General features: G+C 44.5%; 1 protein-coding gene across 7 annotated transcripts in view; it reads right to left on the bottom strand.

Moving 5' to 3' along the window:
• ACSBG1 (acyl-CoA synthetase bubblegum family member 1) overlaps positions 1 to 22,060 on the bottom strand; it is a 687,864-nt gene that overhangs the window by 216,432 nt on the left and 449,372 nt on the right. For all 7 annotated transcript variants that reach the window (XM_085643721.1, XM_085643719.1, XM_085643718.1 and 4 more), the window contains exon 4: positions 8,922 to 9,010. In XM_085643721.1, coding sequence (XP_085499847.1) covers positions 8,922 to 9,010 — 89 coding nt within the window. The remainder of the gene's footprint in view (positions 1 to 8,921; positions 9,011 to 22,060) is intronic.

Here is a 22,060-nt window from a genome sequence, read left to right as displayed (position 1 = left end):
AATATGACCGTGCTCTATCTTCCTTGCTTGTTATTCTCCAACGAAAGCAGGACCAGTCGAAGTCAAGGAGAACTCGCAAATTTTGAGATAAGCAGAAGACCAAGTGATCAGGGTCCCGTCAGCGCCTTTGAGGAATCACGGAACAAGAACAGCGAGTGATCAGGAAGCTGCAGCATCAAAAGCGGTAGAGAACTTTAACGGGGCTCCAAGATTTTACCAAGAACATCACTTCAGTCTGAGCAGTGGGAGAGTCTTCACCAGTTTAGCCTGCGCAGTTGGAGGCAGTTCAAACAGCGACAACCCAAGATGGCACAACAAGCAAAAGGCAAGTGTGAGTCAGTTTGGAATGCGGGTGGGCTCCGCTTTTGTACAAACCTTGTTGTCAAAAGAGCAGGTGGCATCCGCTAAATACTTGCTTAGATAATTTTGTTCAAAATAAACAAAGGATTAGTGCGGAGTGAGGAAACTTTGCTTTAATCAAAAATTGAACAATCTGTGCATATAACAGTAATACAGAGTGAGTGAACTCCACTATTAGCATATAGGATATTAATACTTGTTGTCAGATCACCTGCCTTTTTTAGCTAAACAAGCAAAGGGAGAGTAGAAGACCTTTCCTGTGCTCTTTCAGCGATTAAGAGTCAAGGGGATAATACATCCCATGAAGGGCTCCTAGAAAATGTTCAGCTGAACTCATTTTCTTTTCAGGTAACGTGGTATTGATCACAAGTCTGGATACTAGCAAAATACTTCTGTGTTAATAGCAGAAACGTATACAATGACTTTGTTGTGTCTTTCAGAGCTCCCTCCCAGATGTCCACTTCCTTTCCTTCCCTCGCTTGATCCTTCCAACTGTCTGTGCTTTAACAGCAAGCAGCAGTTGGGAAGATCGAGAGGTGGACCCACTTGAGCATCGCCTTGATCCTGAGGAGTTTGTCTGCCTGACAAACTTAGAACATGACAACCTTGACTCCCCAAGGAAATCGTGGTAACAGTTCTGCAAACCTTTCTCTTAGTTAATTATTCATACCCAAAGAGATACAGAAGAAATATGCAGTAAAACTTTTCAATATTTATTGAAGTATTTTGATTCTTGAGTAAAAGACTTGTGCTGCAATAATCAATAGAAGGAAACAATAGCATTACTAGAATGGTGAAAAAGATAAACAGTTCAACCATTTGCTGAATACGGAGAATATATGCTTGCAACTGTCATGTCTAGGGTGTATGAATCTGCCAAATTGCTGTAGGGTGATCTAACTCCCTGTTACTTATGGGTTAGTGTCATCAGGCTGCTCGTCTTGGTGTAGAGCAAGGCAGCATCCATCGCATGAGGTAAACAGGAATCAGCTGAGCTTAAATTACGGCATGAGTCCACCTCTCAGTCCCAGTGAATGCTCCTCTGTGTAAACAAAGGATCGATGTTGTATAATAACATCCCCATATTACCATGCCAAAGCCCCAGACAGGCGCTATTGTTTATTCTATGGTGATAGCCTTGTCGCCGAGCGACCAAAACAAATAGCAACATCTTGAATGAAGAACTTAGCCCTTGTACAGAATGTTCAAGATGCTTTGATAGAGTGCCTACGAAATGGTAGTATAATCAAAACCGATTTCAAAGGATATTATCCTGCATGTGCATGCAAATCAATGTGTGTCAAATGTCAGTGAGTTTAGGGAGAAAAGGCAACTTAAGAACGTGAGCATGTAAAATGGCCTTTCTTAACAGAGTGTAGTGTAACCACATGACATAGGGACCCAGTTAGGCCCACTTAACAAGAATACTTTAAATCCTGGTTGTGGAGTGCTGCGGAGTCCTGCACCAAGGATGCATCACACATCAGCAATTCCTAGGAGCTGCTAAGCTGCGATGCAAGGTATTGCATTGTCATTGAAGATGCCGTTGACGAGGGGCTCGCGATGGGAAGTCCTGCGTTGAGATGCATCGCGCAGCAGCGGTTCCAGGAATGCTGCGGACACTTATGACAAGTCCTGTGCTGGAGAGGAACCATATAGTAGTCCTGATGTGGAGTCTGGAGAGGCGATGAGTTGTGTAGCGCTCTGATGAGGAGTTTCTGGTCAGCAATGCTTCACGCAGCGGCTCCAATGCAATGGTTCTTCTGTGACCCGAGTTAGGCTGACAAAGCAGCTTCAGGCCCATGTCCAAGCGTCCTGAGGTGGAACCATTTGGGAGGGTAGGACTCACAGCAGGTGCTGGGTTTAAGGTGATTGGAGCATTCTATCCCTGAGGCTCTGGTCAGCAGGCCAGCCACTGGCCCTTGGAGTCACTCTATTGGTTCTTGTTTCAAGAAGCAGGTCCAGTCCTTCGCTGCAGCAGGGCCGCAGAGTGGCAGTCATTCTTGCTGAGCAATGCATCAATCCTACTTCTGAGTTTCTCCACAGGTCCATCTGTGTACTGAAGAGTTGTACCTGGTGCACATTTTTGAAGGACGAGAGGGTTCTACAGGCCTCCACCCCCACAACCCCTTTGGTGTCTCGAATGTTCTGGCTCCAACTTGCCTGAGGGTCACAAAAGACCAGTGCCAAACCCTTTGTGAGAGTGCTCAAGGAGAGCCTTTGTGATGTGCAAGAGTGGTAGGTGACAGCTCCTTCCACTCACAAACTCAGAGTGGCCCATCCTGCCAACATTTCTTCCCTTTGTCTCACTGCCTGGGAGCAGTGCACAAAGACCAACTGTCAATTACACCTAGCCATGTGACCCAGGAACAGGCTGCAGGCACCAAATGGTTAAGACAAGAAAATGGCAACTTTCTAGAAGTTTTCAGGATTGTTACTACAAGTCTTACTTCACCATTAAAGTGGGCTTTCAATTGCAATTCTTTAGACACCAAACTCAACATTCCTACCTTCTTACAATTTAAAGCTATTACTTATTAAATGTAATAAGGTAACCAAACGTTATCCTGTAGGAGAGGCAGGCCTTTTTTCAACCAGGATATGTAAAAAGTAAAAAGCACATGTCAAACTTTTTAAATGCAAAAAGAACTATTGATGGACAGAATGCAGAACAATGCAAAAACAACAATTGATGGACAGAATGCAGAACAATGTCATACATTCACCCCAGTACAGAGATCTGGGCCTAAATCCATCGTTTTTTTGCTCACCATGCCGTTCCAGTTTGAACCAGGCCATATGCAAATCAGTCTTGACCCTGTGCCTCATGGGAACAGTCCAGCCCGAACTGCCAAGCCAGGTCCTCCCTGGACTGCAAACAAGCATCCTAGGACCGGTTTCGGGGTTTCACCCCTCTTCAGCCAGGATAGCTTGATTCCAGTGGCATGGAGAGCAAGGGACCCACGTCTGGGCATACCCTTCCCACTCGGGGTGACAAATGCAAAAACAACAATTGATGGACAGAATGCAGAACAATGTCATACATTCAACCCAGTACAGAGATCTGGGCCTAAATCCATCGTTTTTTTGCTCACCATGCCGTTCCAGTTTGAACCAGGCCATATGCAAATCAGTCTTGACCCTGTGCCTCATGGGAACAGTCCAGCCCGAACTGCCAAGCCAGGTCCTCCCTGGACTGCAAACAAGCATCCTAGGACCGGTTTCGGGGTTTCACCCCTCTTCAGCCAGGATAGCTTGATTCCAGTGGCATGGAGAGCAAAGGACCTACGTCTGGGCATACCCTTCCCACTCGGGGTGACAAATGCAAAAACAACAATTGATGGACAGAATGCAGAACAATGTCATACATTCAACCCAGTACAGAGATCTGGGCCTAAATCCATCGTTTTTTTGCTCACCATGCCGTTCCAGTTTGAACCAGGCCATATGCAAATCAGTCTTGACCCTGTGCCTCATGGGAACAGTCCAGCCCGAACTGCCAAGCCAGGTCCTCCCTGGACTGCAAACAAGCATCCTAGGACCGGTTTCGGGGTTTCACCCCTCTTCAGCCAGGATAGCTTGATTCCAGTGGCATGAAGAGCAAGGGACCCACGTCTGGGCATACCCTTCCCACTCGGGGTGACAAATGCAAAAACAACAATTGATGGACAGAATGCAGAACAATGTCATACATTCACCCCAGTACAGAGATCTGGGCCTAAATCCATCGTTTTTTTGCTCACCATGCCGTTCCAGTTTGAACCAGGCCATATGCAAATCAGTCTTGACCCTGTGCCTCATGGGAACAGTCCAGCCCGTACTGCCAAGCCAGGTCCTCCCTGGACTGCAAACAAGCATCCTAGGACCGGTTTCGGGGTTTCACCCCTCTTCAGCCAGGATAGCTTGATTCCAGTGGCATGGAGAGCAAGGGACCCACGTCTGGGCATACCCTTCCCACTCGGGGTGACAAATGCAAAAACAACAATTGATGGACAGAATGCAGAACAATGTCATACATTCACCCCAGTACAGAGATCTGGGCCTAAATCCATCGTTTTTTTGCTCACCATGCCGTTCCAGTTTGAACCAGGCCATATGCAAATCAGTCTTGACCCTGAGCCCAATGGGAACAGTCCAGCCCGAACTGCCAGGCCAGCTTTTTAAATGCACTGCGTCGTGCCCTCTGGCCTGTCAGGGCCTAATCTAGGGGTGGCGTATTTGTATTAAAAAGGAAAATTTGGGCCTAGCGAAAGTTTTATTTTGGCAGGTCTGAATGGCAGTTTAAAAACTGCACACACAAGCAACAATGGCAGACTTGAGACATTTTCTAAAGTGCTATTTTAGTGGGGGACACAGTGAGTGCTACAGGCCCACTAGTAGCATTTACAGACCCTGGGTACATGGAGTAAAATTGTTCTAGGGACTTACAAGTAAATTAAATGTGCCAGTTGGGTGTTAGCCAATTTCACCATGTTTAAAGGAGAGAGCACAAGCACTTTAGCAATGATTAACAGTGGTAAAGTATGTAGATTTCTAAACTCAGCAAAAATAAAGTCAGCAAAACAGGAGGCTAAAGGCAAAATGTTGGGGGAAAACTGTGCCGAGGATGTCAGGTCCGACATATGATTAAAAACAAGGGTGACACAAACTAGCCATAATAGGGCTGGTCAACATATTTCATCCAAAAAGCATCAGTGCTCATATTTCTTCAGGACCACTTAAAATCCTACACCTAAGGGGCGGGTCCAGTACTATAGGGTGCAGCCACTCACACTGGTGTAAAAATACGTGCACACACATCATACATCTTTCAATACTGAACCATGCTATTTGTAATTGTCCAATAGTCCTATACTAATGCAGGAGTTCTCCTTTAGGAAGCCAGAGTGGTATTCATACAACCTAAAGGGTATGCAGGGGACTCGGTCTCTATGTCACACTTTCGTCAAAAGAACCGTAGCGCAGTAAGCCGAGCTCTGGCCCCCATCTCCAAATGTCCCTATTTGTTTCTTAAAGTCCAACATCCAAATGGAAGAAACCATCAGTCTGCTTTGCTTTGTTGTTTTCAAAGCAGGTGAAGCAGCAATGGATTTCTTACCCTGGGACTGATTAAGGTAGGTCCACCTTCTGTGTGGATACACAGAGATAATTGTAATAGATATTTGCAACCAGCGACTTTCATCAATGCACACACATTTGTACCATGTTTGAGCTGGTAGATAATGTAGAAATGTTAATTGCACTGAGTCCTAGTCTTCTTTGCCAGTCTTCTTACATGCCTCGTCCCTTTTTTCCTGTGTCTTGCAAGATGGTAACAACACGGCTTGAGACACCTAGCAGGTTTTATATAAGAAACCCTTTAATGGGAAATAAAGAGAAGAAAAGTGAAGCAAAAAATATATTTTTATATTTAAAACTAAGTAAAGGGGTGCCATGACTGGTTGTCTGCCTCCAAGGTGAGACAGAGCGGATTGGGAATGGGAAGTGTAGGATTCAGAGAAATAAGAATTACCTCCCAATAATCTTGTTATTAATAAGTATGCACCAAAAGTACATCGAAAATATTTTATCAGGAGTTTGGGGGAATTTCTACAAACCATGAGCACACATTAACAAGCACTGGCAAAGCCAATAGGTCTGGCATTGACTGCCAATGCTTGTTGTTTTGTCATGATTTTTTGATGGGGGAACTGCTGAGCTCTTATCAATATTTAAAAAACTGCTCAAAATCGAAGATTTACACAATAGCCAATAGGTCTAATGCGAAGTACTTTGTGTGTGGATGTGATCCTTGTAAAAGAGCAGAATTCTTTCACAGTGAAATCAGACAACAGCTGGAGTGGGCTGACATGTAAGCCATGCTGTATGCTGTGGTGTGCAGAAGAAAATTTAAATGACACAGCAACAGGCCAATGGATAAAAAGGCCTGGCTTAATGTCACAATAAGTATTAAGTATAACTGTTGTAAAATCAAACAGCCTTGGCTAACGTCAGACCTAAAAAGAGAAGAGATTGTAAATGGAAGTCATAACAACTATGATTTCATATGTACATGAAACATGGACGGATTCTTCACATGACTTTCCAAAAGCACAGGCTTATTTGGCTCCAAGGCCGGAATGGCAGTAGCAGGCCCTGGGCGTTTTCCCGGTGGGCCGAAACAGGTGAGGCCGGTTTTGGACCCGTGCCTACTGGTTTCATTACAAGCGGCCGGTTTTGCAGTAGTGCTGCAGTATCGCCCCCGGTAACAAAAGTGGCAGCAGTGCAGCGCGAGTGGTGCTTCCCACTCGCACCACATCCCCCTCCCCCACCTCCTGGGGCCGGTCAAGCTGCTTGCCAGGGCTGGTTTCTGTTTCCAGTCCAGCCGAGTATGGCTCGTTGGGTAAAATCAAACAAAAAGTCATATTTTACCTACAAGAATGTCCAGAGCATAACCTTGCTCATAGTCAAATGCTATGAGAAAAATTGCTTTACATCTGTCAAGAACAGAAAAAAGTAACTTGCTATAATTTACTCACTTTTTATTTTGGTGGTTTGGAGACGATAGAACTGACTATTTAAATAGGAGCAAATGCTGTCTCATTAAACCACAAATAGTTTTTTGGGGTCGGCTCCTTTGTGGGTGCAAACATAATTTACATTGCCTGTCATGGACCACTCCTTCAACATGCACATTAGAAAAAAACAAAATTGTTCTTGTTGAATATTGCACAGTCATTGTCTATTTGATAAAATCGAACATAATCTTGTTTCGTATTTAATAACCAACGTCAGATAATATCACACTAGAGTTTCAAATATTAGTTGATCAATTATTTAATTCAAGTTAGTTATCAAAAGGTTTATTTCCTATAACCTAAGACCTTCCAAGATTTTCTGCAGCATGTTATGCTCAATGGCGTAGCTTCCTCAGATGAGTGAAATCCAAATTTCGCCTGAAAAGTTTTGCAAGGTTGCAGACTATGGACCAGTTTTGTAAAATGTGCAAATAATTTCTTGGAGGAAAATGAAGTTTTGCTGAAATTTCTTTCAACATAACATACTTTTGAAGCAGTTTAAACTTGCAACCTTTAGGAAAGTTGCAAATCTTGCACAGTTTTCATATGAGCTTAACTAAGGTTGCAGAAGACAAACTTCTCACACCATCTAATTATTGCATTTGTGGTGCAAGAATCCAGGTCCAGATTTACTGACATTCATGTTGTGGCTACACCACCTTTTCGGCGCAGCGACAATAGCGTAACGAAACTCGAGGGGGGCTCCCTGCAAGGCATGTGGAGGGGCCCCCTTCGGGCTCAATCAGGAGCTCTGCAGCCAGAGTGCTATGCTGAGGGGGCCCCCCTGGAGCTTGGGGCCCCCCCGCATAGCGGGGGCTGCGGGTGCCAGTGTTACGCCCCTGCGCAGCGATTATGTAAACTGCTAGACAAGATTTGCAAAACCACCCAAGGGTTGATTTACGCAGGCATGCGCAGTATTGTAAAAAACCAGTAACAGAATTCAGCACCTTGCACTGTGTTGAGTTACAATGCGTCACATAGATGTTACATAGGTGGAGCATGGGTGTTCCCTTTTACTAAAAGCAATAAACCTAGGTTTACAGCAAAATGGTGCACCTGCCCGAGATAGGTGAAACGATGAAAAATAACTTAATTTCTCCTTGTTATGTCTTCTTTCTGTTTGTGCTGCATTCTGCAGTACAAATAGAAAGAGGAATGTATCTTTGAGGATTGTTTTGTACAGGAAAATCTCTCTTCCTGCACAAAAACAATCCTGACCACAATCAAGGCAACCTTGCGATATGACACAGTGGTGCCTGCGTTGGTGCTAGGCAGCCACAAGTGCACCAGCACAGAGAGAGCTGAACAGCGCCATATCACTGTAAAAGTGACACGGTCCAGCTCTCGCCCATTCATGCATGCGTGTGGAGCGCCTTTTTAGTAAATCTGGCACCAATATATATTTATGATTTAGTATCCGATAGCAGTGGGCTTGCACTTTCCCGTGCTCTGTCCCTTTCTCTCCACCCATTTCCATAGTCATCCTGTTCTCCTGTGTCACATAATACCGTCTTATTCTCTCTCTCCGTTCATTCTTCCCAGACATGAAGCTCTGCTGTGGTTCGGTATTGTAAAGTTGCAGCAGCACTGGCAATGCTAATAGTGGTGGCTGCCCATTTCAGAATGCTTTTTCTATTCTGCCAAGAGAGCCGTCATGGTGCTCGAGGACACTATTTGCCAGCCATCTTGGGAGTATTCCAAATAAAACATCCAAAATGGCCGAATTCTATGTCCTATACTTACACGATAGGCCCCTATTACAAGCTACATGACAGCCCTCTTGGAAGTATACAAAACAGCATACCAAGATTACTAGTCACATCTATAGGGTTTTCCAAAGCTTGTGATGCATTGTCAATGCCAATACAGGCAATCAACAATCATTAGCAAAGCAAGACTGATTGTTTTTGCGAATTATCATTCAAACTTTTCTCCTTAAAACTCTCTTAGTAGTTTAGTGCAAAAAAAGCAGTTTAATAAAACATTTTTTTACAAAAAACATACCCAGCGAAAACAGCACCGACTGCTGAAATGAACCATTCGGAAGAGTTAAATCCAAGTATTCCGACACTATGGAAGGGCTGCAGACCAAGCTAGAAAAAAGGAACAAGATAGATAAAAAGTTTCAGTGCATATAGAAAACAAACAAGGCAAACATAAAGAGCTCTTTCCTGCTGATAACATTTTAGATGTAACCATGCTGCAAAACGTGAATTTGTATAAACCCATGACAAACAATCCATATTTTGTAAAGCACGAACATATCACCCCTTAAGGTTTCAAGGCGCTGGGGGCCGTTGGGGAGATATGGGGCCATGTGTATTAAAAACTCGTTTTGCGATTCTCAAATTACAATTTTTAGGGAATCGCAATTAGAGAATCGCAAAATGCAATGTATGTAGGATTTGCTAAATATTTTGCGAATCCTACATATTCCTTATTTGCAAATCGCAAATTGAGATTCGAATATAAGGAATACCTTCCGATTCATTCCTATGGGCTAGAAGGCCCATAGGAATGAATGGGAAGACATTCTCAATTTGCGATTCCCAATTAGAGAATCGCAAATTGAGAGTGCAATTTCAAGGTTGCAAGGGTGTCAATAGGGCACCCTGTTGCACCCCTGAAATAAGCATGTGTGCACATGTTGAGCACATACATGCCCTAAGGGTATGTATGTGCGCCATATGGCACTTTGAAAAATGCAAAAAAGTGCATTTTTCTAAGAAATCGCAAATTACCACCAACCTGAAGTTGGTGGTAATTTGCGATTCCTTAAGCCAAAATCGCACAACCTGGGTACTTCCTACATTGCATTTAAGAAATCGCAATTTGGGATTCCTTACATGCATTCGCAAAATAGGGAATCGCAAATTTTGTGATTCCTTATTTTGCGAGTGGGTTTTTGTGTGCTACATTGCACACTACCTAAATTGCGATCGCGGACGCTGAAATTCTGCGAATTTCAGCATTTGCGATCGCAATTTGGCTTCATACATATGGCCCCTTGTGAGCTATTGTCCAGAGTCACATGATGCTGAGCTGAGCTGCAGCTGGAGATCGAACCGTGAGCCCCACGCTCAGGAGTCACACCTCTCCCACCGCCACACCTCTCCCACTGAGTATCCGTTGCAGCAGTTTCTGCTGCTGACTCATAGATCATGTGGCACGCGTTACATATCTTATTGAGCATCTAGAGCTGGTTGTTTAGAACATTTCCGTCCGACTTTGTTCATATTTCTGCTTATAACTAAAGAAGCTGGAGTAAAAAGTAACATGATTCACCCTTTACTACTAAACACTTATGCCCTAATTCGTTGCATAGAGTAAAAACATGGCGCGAAATCACCCTGGTGCAAATAAAAATTACACCAGGATTGGTCAATGTCTTTCCACCAAATTTTTATTTTATCGTCAGAATAGAAGAGGAACTAGCTGTTTTCACTTGGGTTTAATACCAACTAATGCCTGGTGGGTGGGCAAAATCCTCCTGAGCCATGGGAGTTTGCACCCTGCTCCAATTGGTAACATCACTAGCTCCGCAGTGGTGACATCACATGCTTCGTCTTTGTAACATCACATTCTCCGCCGTGGGAACATCACAAGCTCCGTGTTGTGGTTTGTACTATGCATCAAGGCAGTGATGTCACGGAGGGCCAAGTGTCATCGGATTCTATGTAGAATGTAGGGAGGCAGTTGGAAATGGCCTGAGGAAGAATCCTGACCTTTTTAAATGCTGTGCTGTTTATCTAATAACTCTACTACTATTTCTGCCTGCCTGAAGTGTATTGTTTGAGGCAGGACACCACATAGAAATTGGCAATGATGATGGGAATCTGTGGTAGTGGCAGGATACTTCAGCAATGAACCCTTATTGCTGTAATGGTCGAGATTCTTCCGATATTGGAACTACAAACGGATAGGAAAGACTAGCGTGATCTGGATCCATCCAAACACGATATCGGCATTGGAAAGTGTTTTAATGATTTTCTACGCTGTACCTAGAGAGATGGCTGTTGGTCTGAATGGATGCTCGTGACGCTTCACGCGGCCCTGAGAGTGCGCAGTTTGAGCGAACCCAATCCAACAAGCCAATGTTCGGCTGCAAAGTAAGGCAGCAGCGTGCTATTATGGGGCACGCATTGGCACTGTGATGTCTCACGCTACAGGCAAACCCTGTGCGTCCTCCGATTGTCTGGGAGGTGTACTCGCGTCATGTGACACGCTTCCCGGACATTTTGAATTGGGCCGGATCGTCAGAGTGCATGATGTCTGCACGCAGCGTGATCTTGTCAGCTGCCAGGAGTGTGGGGGATGGTGACACATCCAGGGTAATGGCGCACAAAGGATCTTTGAGAACAGTGGGTGTGGATTTCAGCTCCTATCTGGTGGCATGGAGGACTCGGATGAGGTTGAAGAACTGCATCTTTGAGCTGCATTGATGGTGACTGGTTTCATGGCACACAGTTATCTTGTGCCTGAATTGTTTTCCTGAGTGCTTGAACTATCGAGGGGTTTGGCAAACTTATCAGTGCGCTTGTTGAATAAGAGGTGTTATTTTAACTTTTTATTTTATTTCATTGTGTTATCTTATTGTGTTAAATTGTTATTTTGGTACTTAAGAGGAAATATGGCATCCATTGGCATGGTGATACAACCCTCACAATTTGACTTGCGGGGGGCCAACATTACTGTGGGTTAGATGGAAGGAGCTGTTTGACTCCTATTTGGTGGCATTTGGGGGGGAATGTTCTGACGCTAAGAAACTAAGGGCCTCATTACAATGTCGGAGGGAAAGCATTCAGACCGACTCCTTGTCGGAATCGGTTCTGACTGACTCGGGTTCGGCGAGTCTGACCAACCGAATACGATGTATCCGCACACCGTTCGGTCTGACACTCATTGACTTCAATGGGAGCCTGTATTCCGACCAACAACGCAGGCTCCCATTGGAAGAAGGGGTGGTTCCGGAAAACCTTGCAACCTGTCGTAGGCACCCCATGGTACCTGCCACACTGGCATGGTTGTAAAGAGGGGTCCCATGGGTACCCCCACGGGCCCCAACAAGAGGCCTCCAGGTGAAGGGGGGCCTGATACAGGCCCCAAAAGTCAGCTTCTGACAGCCGTTTCATGTTGGACAGGCTGATTCGAGAAGGCTGTCCGAATCCGACATCGTAATGCATCGGTCTGAAACGCTGTCCCATAGACCTGTTTGATTCGGCTCCGACCGACTAGGAGTCTCCGAATGCCGGTTGGAATAGAGTTAAAAAGACCAAACTGTTGCGTTCTGTTGTAATGGGTTGGTCGGAAACATGGGTTCTGATATGGGTTAGGAAAATCCGAATAACGTTCAGAGCCTTTCTGACCGACATCGTACTGAAGCCCAAAGTGTTTTATTATACAATCTTGGGGTGGAGGGCTGAAATGTTTATGAAAATTTGGAAGATATTTCAGTGGGGCATGATGAGGGTGATGCCAGGGATTTATACGAAAAGGTCTGTGAAAATGTTAGAATTGCATTTCGGAACGCTGAAAAATATGGCTTTGGAACGTCATACGTTTTTTACATGCCAATAAGGAACATATAGGGAGTTATGTGGCATGCCTAAGGAATTTGGCAAGGACATGCAAGTTTGGTGATCTTACTGATTCATTAGTTTGTGACCAACATATACGTCGTACAAACAATGTTAAGGTACAAGAAAGGGTTTTAGCGAAAGATCCTTGTTTAAAGGAAGCCATTGCCATTATTGAAGGAATTGAGCACACAGCATAGCATGTTGGGTGAAAGAAATGCAAAAATTTGATTGTGAGGAAGGAGAAGTCTCTAACGTTGCTGGTTCCAAGAAAGACGAAAAGAAGTATGAGAGGAGTGTGAAGGCGTGGAAATATAAATTGGACAATGAAAAATTCAAATGTTATCGTTGTGGTAATGGACAGCATACTGCAAATTACCCTAATAGCTTTGCAAAAAATGCTATTTGTAGGAAGTGTGGAAGGAAGGGGCACTTTACGAGAGTATGTAAGGGCCCCACATACATCAATGCTGAGAGCAAGGTGGTGTATCAGCTTGAAGAGGTTGAGGAAAGTGTGAGGAATTTTGTGTTTACCATTACAGAGTAGGTAATTTCGATAGAAGTCTCCTGTGATAAAGACAGAGTGGACATGCCAGAGTGTGAAGTGATGATTAGAGGGAAACAGTTGACCGTTTTGGCAGATTCGGGGTCTCCCTACACCCTGGCGGGTGATCACATTTGGGAAAAGGTGTATGGTGCAGAGGGTCTTGAATTGATCCAACCAACATCAAACCTTTTGGCTATGGAGGAGCGACTACTGAAGTGTTGGGATATGTGCTCATGTAAGTGATTTCAAGGGTAGGTTGACATGGGAAAGGTTTATGTGGCAAAGAGAAAAGATTGACTGTTGGGGTGGAGACACCAGACGGATCTGGATAGCACTCTTAACCTAAATGTGCAGGAGCAGGTTATGTTATTGGATTATGCACAGGATAATGATGACATTGTGAAGAAATTTCCTGATGTGCTTGGACAAAAATGTGGGAAGTTGGTTGGTTTTGAACATCAGATCAGGATGAGGGAGGGAGCAAAACCAGTAGTGCATAAGGTGAAGTGCCACATCTGATGATGGATTCTTTAAGAAAAGAGTTGAGTAGGTTGCTGGTGTTAGGGGTAATTGAGGAAATTGAGTCCTCAGAATGGCTGACTCTGGCAGTTTTGACACCCAAGGATATAATAGAAAAAGTTTGAGGATGTGTGTTGACTTGAGGTACCTTAAAGGGAACATTTGGGTGGCTAGGCAGCCAATGCCTAACACTGGACAGGAGTTATCCATGTTTAGGGAGCGTACTTGTTCAGTGTGATGGATTTTTCAGCAGCGTACCATCATAAAGTGGTTTTAAGTGAAGAGTCGAAGCCCCTTACCTCGTTTGTCACCCCTATGGTGGCTTACAGGCTTTCAGGCTTGCATCTGCTGCGGCTTGTTTCCAGAGGGTGTTGCTGAAAATTTTGGAAGGAGTGGACCAAGTAAAATTTTTCCAGAATGACATTTTGGTCTATGGTAAGGATGAAGAGGAACATGAAAGGAAATTGTTCGAGGTTCTAGCCAGGTTGCATGATTTTGGTTTGACGGTGAAGAGAGAGAAGTGTAAGTTTAGAGTTACAACAGTGGCTAACATGGGACATACCATTTCCAGAGATAGCATTAGCTAGATCAATTGTGGAGGCCCCGGAACCTACCAACAAGGATGAGGCCTGCTTGTTCCTTAGATTGGCTGAGTATTATCACAAGTTTATTTAGAACTTTGCATGTGTTGTTCAACTAATAAGATTATTATTTAAAAAAAGGTGGCAGGTTTGTGTGGTTAGATGAGTGTAAAGCAGCTTTTGATGTGATTAAAAGAAGTATTGGGATGTTGCCCACGCTGGGTTATTTCAAAGTCAAAAAGAAAATGGTGCTGACCACGGATGCAAGTTTAAAAAGGCCTTGGAGCACTATTGTCCCAAGTTGTTGAGGGAGAGGGGAAGGTGGTGGTGTTTGCCTCCAGAGCTTTGAAAGGGTCTGTAGGTAATGAATTGGTTATTGAGAGGGAGGCACAGGCGTGCACATGGGACATTGCACACTTCAAATTCTATTTGTGGTGTTTCCCTTTTGTGTTTAGGTCTGACCATAAACCCTTAGTGATGATGTTCACTTATTAAGGTAGTGAAAGAGCCACAGCTTTAATTCATTGGTGGGTAGAAGGAGTGAGAGACTTAAATTTCTGGGTACAGTATTTGAGCTGGTCGAGCAACAAGACTGTAGATTGCTTATCCAGGTTGCCTGTGAAGGAGGATGGTGATGAGGAGGATGAAGTCAGGGTGTCGTGGGTGCAAGAGCAGGCTATAACGAAGGCCGAGTGGGCAGAAGCAGTAGATTAGGATAGCACTAAGTTACTGGTCAAAGGATATGTAGTGAAGGGGAGGCCTGAGAAAAAGAGTATTGCGGTGGAGGTAGAGGACTATTGGATGGTCCGAGAAGAACTGACAATTATGGAGAAATATCTTTGTAGGGTGAAAGATTGATGCCACCTGAGGGTTTGCACGTAAAAACTGTTAATTTGGCACATGAGGGTCAGCTAGGGGGAATAGGACGAAGGCCTGTGTGAGAAAATGTTGCTGGTGGCCGCGTTTGGACTACATGGTGGAGAGTGTGGTTAAGGAGTTTGTGCAATGTGTGGGTTGTGACAAAAGTAAGATCACCAGAATGCTCCTTTGTCATCTGTGAAAGTACTGGAAAGACATTGGAGTAAGGTATCTGTGGACATTGTGGTGCCTTTCAACGGATTAGCTTGGATGGAGAAGTGGATTACAGCTGAATTTGTGAGGGAGGTCTATACCCAGACTGAGGAGGGGGTGCCTTATTTTATTGTCTCCGATAATGGTGTACACTTCCGGTTGGCACAGATGGGAGAGTTTTTGAAGGACATAGGGGTGACACATTTCAGAACTGCACTGTCCTCGTCTCAAGCCAATGGACTGGTAGAGAGTATGAGCCGCCTGATTAACGCATACAGTCAAGAGGAGTGTGCTGCAAGACAAGCTGTGGGCACATAGGACTATGCCTAATGCAGTGGAAGCTGTTTTTATAATTATTCTCTATGATAGCTGGACTGACTGCTAAATGACTACCAAAGGCCTGTAGAACGTGCACTGAAAAGACTTACATAAAACAATTTGCAGTTGCTGAAAGTAAGCTGCCTCTGCAACACAAGGCTTGCTCAAGAACCACATTTAAGCAGTACAAGATGCTAGCTTAGCAACAGGCACTTGGTCACAACATATTTAGAAGTGGCAAAGCTTATGTGCCCCTGATTGGACTAATGTTACGAATAATTTCGATAACATTTACAGTTACAAGTACATTGCATTAGCTTGGGAAGTCCCGACTATCACAAGCAAAGGACATGTGGATAGCAACAGCCCCACCACCTCACATCATACTGGTATCACGCAGTGTTGGGCTCTTTTGATTGACCTGGTGTTCTGTACTTGTGTAACCTACTAAGGCTACTGATGGGCAGTAGATGCCATGTGCTTTATTTCTGAGAAAGTGTCTTAATCTTGTACTTTTACTGGACATGTATTGCATATATCATAATGCCCTTTGTTTGTGGTTTACAAGAATAAAAGCTTGTGTGAGACTTCCCTTTGGACATTCGGCCTCTAGCTGCCTGGCCTCTCGTGTTACATGTAAATACATTTCCTCTTTCATCATATATTCTGACAGAGCTGTATTTCTTTTAGTAGAATTCTACATTTGGTGGAAAGAATGCGACTGTAGAATAGCTGACTACTGCTGCGTCCACCTGCTATCACCCTCATGCGGAGGTCTGACCACGTTGCTTCTCTGCCTTCTAAGTTTCTCTCTAAGCCTCCATTCTGGGGCGGAATGCTTCCACCAGCTGTGAGTAGTTGTCACATCTCTGGCTGCTCTTGCTTCACTTTGCCCCAGGCTTCTCACAGCACATATTGATACATTTTTTAACTATCTGGGTGTCCTCTTGCCTTTGCTTCACCTCGCTCCTTGCGGTCCTCTCTTGGGCTTTGTGTGAGCCAACACCTCCCCTGTCTACTGGGGCCGCTTTATCTTGATGATGACTGCTTTTGCTGCTCTCTTGATCTCTTTTATTTGCCTAGTATTTGTTGCTTTGGTAGTATATTTTTCAGTATCTCACCATACTGTTAGTGACTGCGCTGTTTGAGACGGTGCTCACTGCATGCACTATTTGCTCCGCCTTGCCGTCTCTGCTGCAGATTCTGGACGCTGGGTGAATGCTGCTCTGTCTTACTTGGTTTGGCCCTGAGGGGCGTCCTTGCAGTGTCTCCGGGTAGGCGCTGGGCACTTCTTGCCCTACTGTGTACCCCCATCAGTTCTACCTGGTTGCAGGCCAGTTACAAAGTGGAGAGAGAATTTGTTTTGTGTCTCGGTTGATTTGAGTCTCGGTTTGGGTTTCTTAACATATATAATATCTGATTGTGCTGTTCTCTCCAAATAGGTGATCTGACCACAATGTTCTCTGTTCACTCTTGTTCATTTAACTTTGGGTTTAGCTGCCGAGTTGCTGCCTTCGCCCCTATCTACCAGATAGGCCGCCCTTCCGCCTCATTCCTTGCCTGCAGTAACTCTCTGGTAGAGGGCCAGAGAGGGCAACTCTCCATGTTGCCAGCAGAGACTCCCCGGTCAAGAGTCGAATGCTTCAGCCCGCGAGTAGCAAGGGGGGTCAGTCGGTTAGCCTGGTAGGAAAGCCGTAGGAGATTACTGAAAGAGGCTCTACCTCCTGGAGTAAGGCTGCCTCACATAGCAACAAGCATTTGCAATGCAAATAGGTCTCGCATTTGTGAGTTAGAGCTATTGACATTGTAAATGGCAATGTTTTATACCTATACATTTTATTTTTGGAGTGAATGTATGTAGTGTGCAAAATCCCTTGGAAAGGTCCTGCACTTAGTAATAAATATATTGAAAAAGACGCAAAGTGTGGATTGTATCAACAATTGCTTGGCACGTACCTCATTGGTGAAGTGTCACCACACCTGCACACCGTGGTGCTTACAGAATAACCAACGCGATCGGGATCAGAGCATGTGAATCCGAATCCCGACTTCTCTTTCATTTTCTAGACTATTTGACTCACTCTCCTGCGTCTTGGTTATCCCCCAAACACTGGGAGGCAATGAAGTTTGCCAAGGGGGCGGGGGGCAGGGGGGCTTCGGAGGTACATTAAAATGTATTCATTGCCTAGTTTTCAAAGGTCGCCCGGTGCTATTAGTTAAAAGTGCGCAAATTTCATTAGGATATTAAGAGTAATTTACTCGCACCTATGAGAAAATCGACATTAACTAAACAAAATGCCAGAATGGGTGTCAGTTTTCACAGTGTTTTAGACAGTACTGGTTGCTTAGTTTCATTGCATCAATTTTTGTATTTACTCTTTTACACAGCATCCAAAATAGGTTACCTAACCCCAAAGCCCCGAGTTGTTAAATGACCCATAGAAGGGAGTGTTTTACAGTTGAGCAAATGTGTCCAAATGTGATTTTGGTAGTGCCATGGAATGATCAGCAAATGAGGTACTCGATGAGCAGGTATTTAACTACACGTTCGAAACGTATGGTATTGTGGCTGTTGTTTGTTTGTACACAACCACCTCTCTGAATGTTTTTGTTAACACAGAGCTCCATGTACCAGACAGTGCTCACAGAGGGGCGACTAAAGGACATAACAAAATGTATTCATTTATCCTGAGTGTGAAGGCACCCAGAAGGCTTAGGTGCCCACCCAGAGAAGCTAGAAATCCCAGCGCTTATACAGACTCTGCTGTGCTCCTCTGCACCAGCAGGGCACAACTCAGAATCTGCCACTTCTGCTAAGAATAGGTGAGGGGGATGAGGTTGGGGAATGCAGGAGTTGCTGGCAGATTTCCAGGTTATTGAAAGTGATGATTCTGACGTGAGGCAATGGAGACTGACTTTGTCTGTTTGTCTGCATCAGTCTATTTCTATACCATCTACCGGGCTCATTGTCATGTATCAATTCATCTCTCTTTGTTAGAGATGCACTAGCCAATATATTAATTAACTGGTAGAGCCAGCCAGAGACGAGCCAAGCATATATGAGCCAGTGGGTGAGTTGTGGAAATGATCGGCATGTTAATCATACAGTAAACATGATGTAAATGTGCGATAATGTCTCTTCAGAATTAAAAAAAGTGCATTTCTTTAGCACGTCACCTCAGTACACAAGATTATAGCACTGACTTGAAAGGAAGTTATTAAAAGTGCTTGTTTAAAGCATGAGTTAAAACACTGCCACTCCTCCGCCCAACAACAATGCCATTAGTGAACTAAGAGGCGTCAGTTGCCATGCATACCCCGAATGTTGCCTAGAGTCTTATTATATTTAGAGTAACATTAAAATCTAGTTCATAAAACACGAGAAGTTTTTGTACAGCACGCATCTTGAACTCACATATTTCAAGGTGGCAATAATAAAGATGAAAACGGAAGTGGGGGAGGCGGGGGAGGGTGAGAAGTCACAGACTGAGGGAGGGGGTGGTGGGGTGGGGAGACAGGGAATAAATAGTGTTAGGAGTAAAGGACCAATAGCCGTGGAAGGATAAAAATGATGAATGAGGAAGGACTAACAAGCCTCAAACCAATCGGAAGGCAGCATTTAAGACAAAAGCCAGTGGGCATAGAGTGGGCGGAGCTTCCACGAAGCTTCCACACTGCAGTATATACTGCATGTCTCACAAATCGATGGCAGCGCATGCCAGGAGTAAAGGGGCCAATAACTGTGGAAGGATACAAATGATGAATGAGGAGGGATTAACAAGCCTCAAACCAATCGGAAGGCAGCATTTAAGACAAAAGGCAATGGGCAGAGACTGGGCGGAGCTTCCATGAAACTTCCACACTACAGTATATACTGCATGCCTCGCGAAGCGATGGCAGCGCATTCACGCTGCAATGCTAGGCGAGACCTAAAAATCACTATAACTAGTTCTACTCTGTCAAACTGCGGCATGCAGCAGCGGATAAAGGAACAGGGGTTCTCTCAAGTTCATGGTCTACACCTGGGCCTATCTCCTTAACATCACACTGCGTGCAGCATACACATTACCTGAAAGACTCTACAAGCTAGTGTTTGAGCCTCAGCATGCAGCACTGCTTGGAAAAACTCAGGGTGGCAACCGCTCTCTGTGACTCCTACCGGTGCTGCCTGCACCTCATGCACTGACTCGTACAGTTATACTGAGTCAATGGGCATTTTTATTTTATTCCAGACAGAAATGAAAATGCAAATTAAGCAGCTCGCGATGATTGATATTCAGCCGTCTGCTGGGTGCAGGAAAGGTCACTTAAAATAGCGCCTGGAGCACTGCGCCGCTTCAGCGTACGCAGAGGTAGCACTCTGTACAAAGCTTCAAGGAGGGAAGTGCTAGTACTCACTATCCAGAGTACTCTCCAATTGTATATACTTTCTGTTTTTTGATAGATTAATGTCTCATTATGCTTATTATTTTTGTGGTATTTCATACAAATCTAATATTTGCGACATCCTCTTCTGCACTGTGTCTTGAACATTTAAAAATGACACTGTGTAATACATTTATAAGCTGAACATTGGGGCATTAGTACTTCTCCTCGACACATACTACTTGTTTGCATAATTCTGCAACGGAACATTGCTGTCTTGCGCATGACTAAGGGTGCAACATCACAGCATGCCATAGGGCTCTCAAAATCAGAGAGTGCTCGGGCCCCTCGCAATGGGCAACCATGGTACTCAGTTGGAAACAGGGTCATTTAAGCAGCCTTGACTCCCTAGGGTACTGAGGGTGAGTAGCCTTAGACTCATCTCAAGCAAGGATGCTTGGGGTGCGTCCAAGTGCAGGACACTACAGCTGCGAAAGAAAAATAAAGACTTCACACTTCTTCTAGGTTGGTACTAGATCACATATCTTAAATGTATTACAGTAGGCACAGGTGGGCAAATTAACTGAAACACACAAAACACACCACAACGCCAAATGCCCTACAGTAATGTTACAATGAACCGGTAATCTCATAGTGAAAATGGTGACCGCATGTGTACTCACATGCAGCAGTTGGCGCAATTGTAAAGAAAATACAGTACTGCAAAAAGGTTGGCTAAACAATATGCAATGTTCACAAACACATACTGCTCACAAGGTTTGTTATTGGCAAATCTCATAATGTACCCAGAATGGAAGTGACACAAAACCTATTCAATGTGGTGTGAATATATGGAATTATAAAGATTAAGAAGGACTAGGACAGCAAGTGCTGCATCTAAGTGCTGCATATAATGTTCAGAAAGTTCAGTAAGGACACAGGGATTTAGTCTTCTCACCATAACTGGTTACTTTGTTTATTTGATGCTAGTTCAGGTTGGTGACCATAAAGGTTTGCCGACATCTGCACAACACAAGGCAAAGCAATAGAACAATGGCACTACAATGTAGTTATGTGAGGGTATAGAGAACAGAGCCTCAGAGTTTGTGCCTGGATGCTGTGGTATGGTGGAGGTAAGCTGTCCTTAGGTCCAAGATGCTCAGAGGAAAAAGCCTGAGAGTACAGTGGGATCAAATAGACCACAAAGATTCCTAGATCTGGCTAAGTAGACAATGCAAAAGCCTGGATAAATGAGGACAAAGGAAAAGATAAAAATAACAGTAGTTGGTGCAGAAATTGGTGTGTTCATCAGGCTGAGTCACCACTATCTCAGGTGCACTTCTAGCAGTCAATCTTTCAGGCAGCCTTCCCTGTATAGTATTAGGTATCCAAGAGAATTGCACTGTTATCCATGTTACATCTTTGGCAGCCTGCCTTTATCACATATGGAGGAGTAAAGTGGGCTTAGGCTGTCAACAGGCTTCCGTAACTTCCTGGGCTGACTAGGGTCTTCCATACAGGGCATGGTACCAGACCATCAGCAAGGGTATGGGATTAGGCCTAGTAAGGAGAAAGTGGACACTCCATCAAAAAGTGTTCAAGTGGGTCAAAGCTTAGAAAATTATTGGTGAGCTGCTGGACAGCTGCAGATTTTATACCCAGAGATGGATAGATGGCTGAAGCCACATTCCCAGTCAATGACCAGTGCATCTCACACTCCATGGTTTTAAGCTTTTCCTCCTCAAGGGGGTACCAAGAGCCTCTCTCAAATGCAGGTGCTCAGATGAACATTCTAAGGGCTTCTCCTATGAGACGCTATGTGTATTCCTCCCAGGCGAGCTAAAACAAATATGATCGAGAAGTGGTGAGGATGGGATTGGGTCTGTGGATAACTTCCTACTCCTTGCAACTCCATTCAGACAGGAAAATGAACGAGATGCGGTTTTGAGACAGTTCAGACACTTTGGTGGCGATTATGATCCGGTAAAAATTTTCCCCGTACGACTCGTATCCGGTCTTTTTACCGTACGAATCGTACAAGTGCCGTACAAACTGCCAATTACGATTCGCATGGGAAAAAGACCATACGAATCGCATTGGGAATTATTCCCCATACGTCCTCGGGTCGGAAAATGTGTCCGACACGTCCTCAGACGAATCACCGTA

This window comes from Triturus cristatus, chromosome 3_1, assembly GCF_964204655.1.
Source record: "Triturus cristatus chromosome 3_1, aTriCri1.1, whole genome shotgun sequence".
Lineage (NCBI taxonomy): Eukaryota > Metazoa > Chordata > Amphibia > Caudata > Salamandridae > Triturus > Triturus cristatus.
Note: the sequence above shows the minus strand (reverse complement) of the source record. Positions and strands in the feature narration are given on the sequence as shown.